General features: G+C 55.1%; 1 protein-coding gene across 4 annotated transcripts in view; it reads left to right on the top strand.

Moving 5' to 3' along the window:
• The window catches only part of FAM193A (family with sequence similarity 193 member A), a 103,613-nt gene that overhangs the window by 55,953 nt on the left and 35,529 nt on the right, over nt 1-12,131 (top strand). For all 4 annotated transcript variants that reach the window (XM_058670346.1, XM_058670347.1, XM_058670345.1 and 1 more), the window contains 4 exons: nt 1,496-1,730; nt 5,499-5,623; nt 6,892-7,039; nt 11,762-11,839. In XM_058670346.1, the coding sequence (XP_058526329.1) occupies nt 1,496-1,730; nt 5,499-5,623; nt 6,892-7,039; nt 11,762-11,839 (586 nt within the window). The remainder of the gene's footprint in view (nt 1-1,495; nt 1,731-5,498; nt 5,624-6,891; nt 7,040-11,761; nt 11,840-12,131) is intronic.

The following is a 12,131-nucleotide window of genomic DNA, read 5'->3' as shown; positions in this document are numbered from 1 at the left end:
GGATCAGAGTCACGTGCTCCGCGTTGGCCTGCGGCAGCTGCCGTGTGCACAGTCGCAGTGCAGCATCTGAGGCAGGCAGAGTTTCCTCTCCCTTATAGCCCAGGCTGGCACCTGCTTCTCCTGTTGGAAATGACCCACACAAAAGGAATTCCTTTGATGTGGACACTGTACTGGTCACTTGTTCTGTTTCAGAGTACAGCCCCTTTGGGATGTCTAAGCACCATGTTCACTGGGCAGGGATTGGTCGGTGGACCCCGGGGCTCAGTGGATGGGTCTGGATAGTATGTGACTGAGAAGGTAGTTTTCCTGGTGGCTTCTTGGGTTATAAATTCTGCATTTTTGATAGCTTAGAATAGTGTCCAGCAGTTGGCCGTGTGATATTTACTGAGGTACTTGGAAACGAATGTGTGCGGGGAATGGCCAGCTCCTTCCCAGTATCTTCTGCTCTGTGCCTAAGTACCACCTGGTTATTGCTTTGCACTTATAAACTACAGAAATCGAAAAGGCGTGAAATGGAAAGCATCTGTTTCCACCAGTTAGGAGGAGCTGTGGCTGTCCTCACTCCTCTGTGGCTGTCCTCACTCCTCTGTGGCTGTCCTTTAACAGATCAAGTATGTTCTGCTTGACAGGACAGATTTTTAGACTAGTCATCAAAATTAAGGTTTTGATGCTAAAGATAAAAGTCTGCGTGAAATGTACCAGCGCGGCCAGAATCCCACGAGCTGGGGCTCTCGCTGCATTTGCTGTGACTGTCACGGGGTCACCGCTTCTCTTTACAGCGGGTGGTCTGGTAACCTCAAGTGGGGCAGTTGGCAGCGTGGGGTGGGCGCAGGAGATGAGCTGTTGACGCCATAAAGCCTGAGACCTTCCGCTCGCTCTGGCTTGCTGCGTGTTTCTGCTGGCGTGCTGAGCCTCTGCCGATGCTTGGTGGTTAAGGTCGGCCGTTTGAGATGTCGCTGTGGCGATCCTGGCCTTCTGCCTCCTAGCTCCTCAGAGATGAGCACAGTAGTAGCAGCTCAAGTAATGCAGGTCTCGGGAGAGATTGCGGAGTGAGCCCAGGGGCAGGGGTGCGTTCATTTCCCCCTCCTTTTCAGGTCACACAGTTTATTCTGTTTTCTGTTGTCTTTCTCAGTGGACAGGCTGCCTCTGTTCTCTGCTTAGAGAGCTTGGAGCAGCCCAGATGTGTGGTGCACCGGGTTCCTGGAAGGCAGGAGGGCTCAGCCTGTGGCGGGCAGCAGCCCTGTGGGCACAGTGCCCCCTGTTCACGGGAGCCTTCGGGAGCCCAGGCCGACGTGGTGGCACTTTGCCAGGCTCTGCACAGAACATGTGCATCTGTGCAGTGGGCATGGGCAGCTCTCCCCTGTGGGCTCAGCAGACAACGGTGTCAGCAGGTGGCTACCTGAGGAGAGGTTTGGAAGAGACGTTTGGTGACACGAGACGTGTCTGCCACGGGCCTGCGTGGGCAGCCCAGCTGAGTGGTGGCCCTTCCCTGCAGGCTGTGTGAGCGGGACCCCTACCAGCTGTACCAGCGTCTGGAGCAGCAGGCCCGGGAGTACGTTCTGGAGGTGAAGGTTCGTCTGCTGCGGCAGCTGTCCACCGCAGCCAAGGCCAAGGTGCCTGCGGGTCTGCAGGGCCCACCGCAGGCACACCACTTCATCTCCCTCCTGCTCGAGGAGTATGGCGCCCTCTGCCAGGCGGCACGCTGCATCAGCACCTTCCTCAGCACCCTGGTAAGAGCAGGGCCACAGACAGGAAGCTGCGTGGGTCGGGGCGTCTCTGAGCCGCCACAGGCAGGCAGCTGCATGGGTCGGGGCGTCTCTGAGGCCAGGGCGCTGTCTCGGGCCCCTTCTTCCGAGGGCCCGGTCGCTCAGGGCCAGCCCTCCGGATGCAGGTGCTGAGGAGATGGGCTCCTGTGGCTGGGAGCGGAGGGCCTGTGTGCACACCTGTGGGTGGCCCGTGCACAGCTGCGCTCTCGTCCAGCAGCACAGGGCTGGGCGGGCCCCTTGGACTCGAGGGGCTGTCTGCTCCCAGCTGCTGGGGCTCTGACAGCTTCTGCAGGCAGCCCGCCACGCTGGGGCAGGGACATGGATGAAGCAGGGTGCTGCTGCGTGAGGTCCACCTCAGGGCACCTGATGCTCCCTGGAGACCAACACCGATGCCTTCTTGGGATTTTCCTTGTTTTATACATGTCTTTGTTATTTTTATTTGAAAGGCAGAGTTTAGAGAAAGATCTTCCATCTGCTGGTTCACTCCAAAACCAGGAGCCAGGAGCTTCTTCCGGATCTCCCGTGTGGGTACAGGAGCCCGAGGACCTGGGCTGTCCTCTGCTGCGTCCCCAGGCCATTAGCAGAAGCTGGATTGGAGCGGAACAGCCAGGACTCGCAGAGTGCTCACGGAGTACACATGTTGAGATGAGCAGTAAGGTCCTTAAATGCACACAAGTGGCAGATACAGGTTTTCCAAATGTCTGGTTTTTGCTTGAAAGTTGAAATTTTATGTCCAGCCACAGTGTCCCTTAGCTTTGTAGCACCAGGGTCACTGGCTGTGTGAACTCTCAACTGATTCCTTGGTAACTTGCCTAGCTTCTCAGTGACCACCCCAGCCTTTGCTCTGCCAGTTGCACTCAGAAATGCTTTCAGAGGGCCTGGTGCGATGACCTAGTGGCTAAATTCTCATCTTGCATGCCCCAGGATCCCATATCGGCACCGGTTCATGTCTCCGCTGCTCCACTTTACCATCCCAGCTCCCTGCCTGTGGGCTGGGAAAGCAGTCGAGGATGGCCCAAAGCCTTGGGACCCTGCACCCATGGGAGACCCGGAAGAAGCTTCTGGCTTTGGATCGACTCAGCTCTGGCTATTGTGGCCGCTTGCGGAGTGAACCAATAGATGGAAGATCTTTCTCTCTGTCCTTACTTCTCTCTATAGGTCTGCCTTTCCAATAAAAATAAACACATTTTTATTTTTATAAGTAGGGTAGGACTCAGTGTAACCCCGTCATGGTGGAAATACCTGTGCAGGCTGGAGACCCAAAACATCTCCATTTCCCCCACAGACACAGGGGTGTGAAGGTTGTGTTTGTAAGCACCATCTCTTCCGTCTTGCAAAACTCTTCCCCAGAAGGTGCAAACTCAGAATGTGTGAGTGGAAAAGACAGATTACAAATCCTTGACATACCTTATCTGCCTGAAAAGTGGGCACACCCCCTTCCCTGACCCCTGCTCCTGTGTGTGCCTTGGTGGCCTCTCTGTGACTCTGGGTGGGCACACACCTCCCCAACCCCTGCCCCACAACGCCACCCCTCTGTGTGCCTTGGTGACCTCTCTGTGGCTGGGTGGGCGCACACCTCCCTGACCCCTGCCCCATGTACTTTGTGTGGTCTGAGTAAGTCAGGTCCCCTGCAAGCCGCCTGGAGATGTTGGTGAGGCCTGCACTGCTAGCTGTGCCTGGCAGTGTGGTTATGAAGCCTCTGCCGAGGCACCCATGGCCTGTGTTGGAGCGCCTGGACGCAGTGCCCAGCTCCACGCTGACAGGCAGTAGGGCATGGCTCAAGTGCCTGCATCCCTGCCGCCCGCAGAGGAGACCCACGTTGGACCCCTGGCTCCTGACTTCAACCTGTCTGAGCTCTGGATGTTTGGGCCTTTGGAGGTGTGGATAAGCAGATGGGAATTCTCTGTCTTTGCTTTTTGATACATAATAAATAAAAATACGCTTTAAAAAATCGCCTGGCGGGCCCGGCGGCGTGGCCTAGCGGCTAAAGTCCTCACCTTGAACGCCCCGGGATCCCATATGGGCGCCGGTTCTAATCCCGGCAGCTCCACTTCCCATCCAGCTCCCTGCTTGTGGCCTGGGAAAGCAGTCGAGGACGGCCCAATGCATTGGGACCCTGCAGCCGTGTGGGAGACCCGGAAGAGGTTCCAGGTTCCCGGCTTCGGATTGGCGCGCACTGGCCCATTGCGGCTCACTTGGGGAGTGAATCATCGGACGGAAGATCTTCCTCTCTGTCTCTCCTCCTCTCTGTATATCCGGCTTTCCAATAATAATAATAAATCTTTAAAAAAAAAAATAGCCTGGCTATGGTGGCACACAACCAGTTGTTAGCGCAAGTTGGACTCTGAATTACTCCAGGTTGATTTCAGCTTGTGCAGTGAGGTCTGCTGTTAATCTTGCATGCCTCGCTCAGAAGTGAGACATAAACCGAAGTGGCAAGTGCTTTGGCACGTCAGTCTTCATGCAGAAAGCCAGAGCTGTGGGTCATCCTGTGCGCTGCGCAGCCTCAGGGAGCGCAGCTGCTCAGGGGTGTCCGGCGAGGCCTCCGCCCCAGCTGGGGGAGAGTGGAGGCGAGACGTGGCCCCCTGAGGCATGGCCCTAGCTCCTGCATGCTGTTCCTCCTGGGTGGCGTTCCGTACCTCCCTGCCCAGGGCCTCCAGGTGGGGAGGGTTTGCTGCAGCGGGTGGTTGCTCGTGCTGCGGCTGCTCGTTCCAGGCTGGGGCCACGTTCCCAGGTCACCCCACGCTGGTCTCCAGCCATGTGCGACTCCTGCATTGAGTGAGGCTGTCAGGTGCTTAGAGTGAAACAGGAGTGATGAGCTCAGGCCTGGGACGTGCTGGCATTTGGATAAATGAGAAAGCATGCTGCGCGTGTTGGCAGAAGGCAGGTGTGAGGGGCCTGCCCATGGCCTTAGTGGCGTGAGGACGCTGGTGCGGCCAGCGCACTGCTCAGCGGAGATGGTTGTACGCCCTCCACCACCTTGTCTGCAGGTCACAGGGAGGGATTCTGTGGTGAACTGACAAGAACAGATCAGTTTGGCTGATCTGTAAACAAGCAGACCACTGAATGCAATCAGTTCTGAGAAGACACGTTTTTTAAAATTAGAAAGGCAAACTTACAAAGAGAAGGAGAGACAGAATGATCTTCCGCATGCTGGTTCACTCCCCAAGTGGCCGCATTGACCAGAGCCAAGTCAGTCCGCAGCCAGGAGCCTCTTCCAGGTCTCCCATGGGTGCAGGGGCCCAAGCGCTTGGGTCGCCCTCCACTGCTTCCCCAGGCCACAGGCAGGGAGCTGAGAGGGAAGTGGAGCTGCCGGGATTAGAACCAGTGCCCATGGGGAATCTCTGGGTGAGCAAGGCGAGGGCTTAGCCAGGCAGATGGTGCTTTGTCTGCGTCTCTCCTCCTCTCTGTAAGTCTGCCTTTCTGGAGTGGGGAGGGCTCGGGAGAGCGAGGTGGGTGATTGTCAGGGAAAGGAGAGAATGAGAGGAGTGGCTCTTGGAGAAAGGAAGGTGTGACTTTCCGCAACGGCCTGGTTGGGAGAGGCCCTCCGCCACGTGCGGCTGTGCCTCTTGTCGAGCTGTGGCTGTGATTGCGGAGGGGGGTGCAGCCGGCCAGGCGCTGTGTGCCTGGGGACCTGCGTGGCGGCGCTCAGCAGCACGTAGGTGAAGGAGAGTCCATGTGGGCATGGGCCAGGCTCCATCAGTTCATATCTGCCTTGTTTATTATTATTAGGAAAATGAACATTTGAGAAAGTTCCAGGTGACCTGGGAGCTGCATAATAAGCACCTGTTTGAGAATCTCATCTTCTCGGAGCCACTCGTGCAGAACAGCTTGCCGGCGCTGCTGTCTCAGATCAGGTATCGGGTCTCAGCCCTGCACCTGCCGTGCGCACCCCTGTGTCGGTGGCTTCCTGGGAGAGGGGCGTGGGGGGCACCGCAGAAAGCCCAGGAGGCTCACGCAGAGGGCTCCACACATGCAAGAAAGCTCGCGTGTAAGTTCCAGGCTCTGTCTGCGCTTGTGCCCTGCTTGGGGCAGTGGTGTGGCTCGTGCTGAGGGGAGTTGGAGGGGCCCGCAGCACCCCCAAGAGACATCTCTGACATTGTTCAGTGCCCCGGGCACCCCAATTTCACATCCTTGTTCTCCCTTTGGGTCCCATACTCTGAGTGTCCGGAACCTCGCGGACATCTTCCTGATTCCTGTTCCTCGGTGTCCAGACGGTGCCATAGGCTGAGTGCTTGGCAGAGCAGTGTGGCCTGTGTGCCGACACTGCTCTGTGGCTGCCAGGGAGCCCTATGCCAGCTCTTTCTCTGCACACAGCACCCAGTGTGTGGCCCATGAAAGGGGAGAGGGGTCTAAGGTAGTTGTCTCACCATGCTTACTTCCATTACCAGATCTTGCAGTGATGCAGATATAGTTCTGAAAACATTTAGGTGCCGTAAATGATTTGGTGTGTGTTGATACAATTCTTTCATACTGCGGCATGATGGTTTAGTTGTTTACCTGGTGCTGGCTGTATTTCCATTTCAGAGCATGTGTGTGTGTATGTGTATACACCTGTGCATATGTACAAGTAGGTGTGGGAGTGGAGGGACATGGTTCACAGTGTGTGCCTACCCCCGGTCCCTAGTGTTCGGGGACGTGGTTAGGGTTAGGGTTGGGGTTAGGGTTAGGGTTAGGGTTAGGGTGTTGGGGCGTGCCTAGCCCTGGTCCCTAGTGTTCGGGGACGTGGTTAGGGTTAGGGTTGGGGTTAGGGTGTTGGGGTGCGCCTAGCCCTGGTGCCTAGTGTCTAGCAACATGGACCCCACGGGCAGCTTCTGGCCGTGTGTAACCTTTGCTGTTGATATACTGTAAGTGTGGCCTATGGTGCCAGATAAACCTGACCAAAATGTCTTTATTCCAGTGATTTTAATTCATATGCTGAGATAATTAGAAAGTAAGAAAATGCATTTTAAAAGTGAATCCTGCTTTGAAAGGTGTGCCTACTAACTCTGACACAGCACCGTTGCGCCCTCTGGCCCTGGGAGAAGAGCTGACTAAATCCCATAGTAGCAGTGGGAAAGCGCTCCAGGCTCCAGCTCGGCACCCTCGGGCTTTTGCTTCTGTTACGAGGCCTTCTTGCTCCCAGGTTAGGAAGCACCACGCACGACACCTGCCGTGAGGACACCTACAGCGCCTTGCTGCAGAGGTACCAGCGCTCCGAGGAGGAGCTGCGCAGGGTGGCCGAGGAGTGGCTCGAGTGCCAGGAGAGGATCGATGCTTACGTGGACGAGCAGGTGAGGGCGTGGAAGTTGTGCCTTGCACCTGGCAGTGCTTGGGATGCAGTGGCTGCAGTTGGGCAGGTCATTCCCACGTGGGCTGCCCCACTGTTGGCCACACAGGCAGCCCGCCGGCTTGATTCCATGCTGGAAGCACGGTGGCCCCAAGGAGCCTCGGTTTGCTGATTACTGTGCATTCAGAGCTTGCTCCTGGGGTACTTAGGGGACCCGGATGTGCTTGTAGTTGGTGGGTGTGGCACATGGGTGGGAGGACAGGTTTGCCAGAGGTGGGCCTGAGGGGATGGTGCGTTGGCAGCCAGAACTCCTCAGTGGCTGGCAGCAAACAAGTCTTTGCAATGATATTCCTGCCAGCCACCCTGGCCTGCTCTCCTTGACCGGAGGAGTCACACGGAATTTGGAATGAGGTCTAAGAAGATGACATCTTAGAATGTGTGTAGGTTCTGATGCTGCTGGACCCAGTCTGTTCTGGGCTCTGAGGCCACTGTGACACACTGACCTTTGCCCGCTGTGAGTGTCCCTGTGCGCCTGAGAAGACGCTGGGCAGAATAGGCTGCTGGCTGTTGATGCCTCCTGCGGTGTCGCTCTGGAGGCATGGACACTGTGGCAGGACCTGGGCCCATGCTGGCCTTTCTGTCCAGTGTCCCTGGTCATCCCAGACTCTGCATCTTTGATCCCACCTCGGGTCTACACCCCCAGGGAGGAGTGCCTGGGTCACATATGCACAGCTCAGGTCAGCTGTCTCCTGCGGGCCTGGCCTGGTCCTGCTCTCCTGTGGGTCTGGCCCTGCTCTCCTGCGGGCCTGGCCTGGTCCTGCTCTCCTGCATTCCTGGCCTGGTCCTGCTCTCTGCAGAGAGTCTGTTTTCAAAAGGACAGCCTCCCTCAGATACATTTCTGCAGCCAGAGGTTACTCCAGAGCTTGACTTGTCCCTGTCATGGCTCCTTGGCTCAGGCCACTATGGACACGGAGCTCCCCTGAACTCCTCAACAGAGTGTGGAGCCAGCCTGTGGCTGCCCTGAGGGGGTGGCTGATGGACAGGCAGCCAACAGAGGAGGCACTGGGAGCCGCCTCCATTCCCCGGTCAGGAGGTGGCTGTGCTCATCCTTGGTGCGGCCAGGAGACAGAAGGAGTGAGGGGCTTGGGCTGGGTAGGGTGACAGCTGCAGTGTCTGTGCAGGAAGGAGTGACCTCAGTGTGTGACAGTGCAGAGCCCTGGTGTCCTGGGCCCTGAGCAGGACCCTGCGGGGCAGCTGTGTCTCCCCTCTCTGTGGAGTCAGGCACCCACCATGAGGTGGCTGCTTGGGCAGCTCTGGTGACTTTCTGTGCAAGGGGCTGTGCGGGCCTGGTCCTAGAGGCGATCGGTCTCTGGGGCACCGAGAGTGAGGAGACAGGATTCTCTAGCTGGGAGCCTTCAAGGGGACAGTGAGGTGTGAGAAGCTGGGAATCTGGAAACTTCTCTGAACCAGAATTTCCTTGTGCAGGCATCCGTGCTGCCTACGTAATGCATCAGTCTTATCACTGTTGCGGGTGAGGTTGTGAACCACTTAGGACCTCCAGGAGAATGGAAGGAACTTAGATGAGGAGCTGTGAAGGTGGGTGGGCCTTGCCGAGCGCTGTGCCGGCCATGTGCCTGGAACCATGTGGTCACTGGCCCAGTGTTGGATGACCCGAGGCTCCCCAGGCCTGTGGGGTTGGTGTCAGGAGTGTGTATCCTTGGGGCTGTCCTTACACATGTGTGTTCTGTAGGTAGAGTCATGGGTGGTTTCTCCATGGCTGCAGTGGAGCTGTAATCCAACATGGAAATGGCCCAGAGCAACTCTGAGGAACAAAAGCAAAAACTGCCTTGCTGAGGCTGGTCAGTCCTTGCTGTATCCGTGGTCTGGAGTAGTGTAACAGGCAGTGCAGTCACTGCTGTTCTGGTGAAAATGGGGGGACGTACAAGCTCACTTAAAAACGGAAGCTGCCAGGCTGGCTCAGTGGCTCCGGGTCAGGTTGGCCCTCTGTGAGCACCTGCCTCAGGCCTGGGGCATTCCTGGCTGGGCCTGCTGGGTAGTGAACCAGCAGGTGGAAGAGTTTGCTCCCTCAGTCCCTGTCTCTGCCTTTCAGATCAATAAAATATTTCTAAAAGAATGAAACTGAAATTGGGGATTTATCTCTTTAGAATAGTGCATATGTGTGTGTGTGTGTGTGTATATATATTTTTCTAAAAGTTAATCAGTGAACTCACCAAATCAATCAAAGTTTTTCTTACTTTAACTCCCTCTTTGAGAAATAAGACTCAGTAAAACAAGTTAGAAAATTAAATACCTAAGTCACACTCGGAGCTTTGGAGGGAGCGCTGCCCAAGACGGCGAGCTCTCCTCTGGCTGTTCTGAGTCCAGGGTGTGGGCAGAGCTCCTGCTGCCTCCGCTGTGGGCATCGTCCCTTGCTCACCTTGGCACCCTCGGGGCAGATGCCCATGTGCTGCCATGCAGGAAGCGCTTCAGAAAAGCAAAGATTTTGTAATGCCAAATACTTAGAAAATAATTGTGTCCATGCCCACAGCTCGCAGCTTTGCAACTGGTTGTTTCTGTTTGCTTTTTAAAATGTACCCTTTCTTCATTGTTTCACATGTATGTAAGCCTAGAGCTACCCAAATTTGTTCCTCACCAAATAATTTTATTCAAAGTATGTGAAGGAGGGTCAAAGAGGAGGAGATTGACTATTCAATTTTTTTGTTTTTGTCACTTTTATTTTATTTCAAAGGAAAAGAGACAGAGTTCTCATCCTATCTGCTGATCCCCCCTGAATGCCCACAGAGCCAGGCTGAAGCCAGAAGCCCTGAACCGATCTGGGTCTGCTGCACGGATGACGTGGTCTCAGTCCCCGAGCCATTACTGGCCACCATGCTCGTAGGAAGCTGGGACCCGGATCAGACCCTCTTACATGGTGTGGGGGTCCGCAGCAGCGCCTCACCCTGGGCCAGATACCCCCAAGCAGGTTTTGTTTCCATGAGTTTCCTCACAGCTCTTTGGAGTTCTGTTCGGATTTCCACGACGTGCCCTTGCCTTCAGCACATTGTGATGATGTCTTTAGTGGGCAGTGCTGGCAGGACTAGCTCCTTGGAAAATAGTTTTCCCCAAAATTACAGACATATGTATTAAATAGGAAGACTGACATCACTGTCTAATGTTTCCAGACAATAGTGTGTTTTGTATTTGGTTTATTTATTGTGTTTCCTGGTTGTAAGGCACATTTTTATTCTTTTGGCTTGTTTGTTTTAGAAGCTTATTTATTTGAAAGCAGCATTACAGACTCTTCCCTTCACAGGTCCACTCCCCAAAGAGCCTCAGTAGCCAGGCCAAGGCCAGGGGCTTCCTCCAGGTCTCCCACGTTGGACCTGGGCCATCTACTGCTTGCTCAGGTGCAGTAGCAGAGAGCTGGATTGGAAGTGGAGAAGCTGGGACTTGTATTGGCAACTGCGGGATGCCTGCACTGCAGGCCGCAGGTCCCCAAGGTGTGTCTGTTTCTTACTGAGTTACGCTGTGCTGCTCAGACCAGGGAGCAGGTGCCTTGGGCCCACTGCCTCCTCGCGGCCCTCAGTGACTGAGGGAGCATGCTCAGTCACTTGCCGTCTCAGCCTTCCAAATGTTCAAACGTCCAAGCGTTTGATGGCAGCACCTGGCTTCATGGGAGCTTTAGAGATTTCACTATGAAGTTAGATGCTCTTTAACAAATTACAGAAGCTTACTTTGTTTCTGCTCATTTCAGTTTTTCGACAATACAAACGAATAGGTGAAATCTGTGACTTTTCTTCCCCTTTTCTCACTGTTTCTCTCTGTGTCTCTGCCTTGGTCAGGACTGGACCACGGCTAAAGCTAGAAATCATGGATCCAGTTGAGGTCTCCCGGGAGACTGGTAGGAACCCAGTGAGGCACCTGGCATGAGGAGCCAGTGCAGGGCCCAGCTGGGACCCAGGGTCCTAGCTAGTCGGCTCAGTTCCCACCCTTATCTGCTGCTGTATGAATTCAGAGATAAGCTTGTGGGCCCAGCACAATGGCTCAATTGGCTAATCCTCCCTTTTCAAGTGCCAGGATCCTGTATGCGCGCCAGTTCATTTCCCAGCAGCTCCACTTCCCATCCAGCTCCCTGTGACCTGGGAAAGCAGTCGAGGACTGCCCAAAGCCTTGGGACCCTGCACCCGCGTGGGAGACCTGGAAGAGATAGGTTTGGATTGGCTGCACTCCAGCCTTGTGGCCATTTGGGGAGTGAACCAGCAGATGGAAGATCTGTCTGTTTCTCCTCTCTGTCCAGTAGAAATAAATGTTAAAAAAAAAAAAGCAAACTATTAAAAGATTTTCTTGCATTCCTTGGAATGAACCCTATTAAATTATGGATGTAATTCTTTGATCCAGTATTAGATTTGTCTGGCCTTTGGTTTTCATATACAGATGTTGTAGCTTTGTGGGGTGAATGCGGGCGTGTGTTTTCCCGTGTCTGTCTGAGGAAGGCCTTGGCGGCTGTAGTGTTGGGAGCCAGGACGAGGCGCGCAGGGAGGTCGGGGTCAGCTCGGAGGGAGCCGGGCGGGAGGCTGAGCAGCCGCTGGGTCCCTCGCTGTGGCTGCTGCTTGACGATGATGCTTGTACGTATCATTTTTTACATCTACCTTTGAAAATGTCCTGTGTTGTTTTTGCCAGTTCAGAGCTTCTTATTTTTTTAATTTTTTTTACATCTCCTGACTAGATGACAATGAAAACCAAACAGCGCATGTTATCAGAAGACTGGGAGCTTTTTAAACAAAGAAGGTTCCTCGAAGAACAGGTGAGGTTAGCAGGAGGAGGGGCAGTGAAAGCAAGCACTGGAGGGCCGGGCTGTGTGCGGCTTCCCCGTCAGCTCAGGCCACACGGTGCTTGCTGAGTGACCTCTGCCAGCCAGGCACCTGCTGGCTCCAGCTTATGTCTGAGCAAGTGACAGGTGAGTCCCAGGAGCGGGGCTGGGCCTGGCCTGGCACAACCCCAGGTGCTGTCTGGCTGATCTCACCTGCCATGCCGGCTTGCCCTGCATCGCTGCTGCTGACTGCCCTGGGCCTGGTATCGGGGCTCTCAGTTGTATC

The sequence above is a fragment of the Ochotona princeps genome, chromosome 11 (assembly GCF_030435755.1).
Source record: "Ochotona princeps isolate mOchPri1 chromosome 11, mOchPri1.hap1, whole genome shotgun sequence".
NCBI lineage: Eukaryota > Metazoa > Chordata > Mammalia > Lagomorpha > Ochotonidae > Ochotona > Ochotona princeps.
The sequence above is the reverse complement of the archived record's forward strand: the minus strand, read 5'-3'. Positions and strand labels throughout refer to the sequence as shown.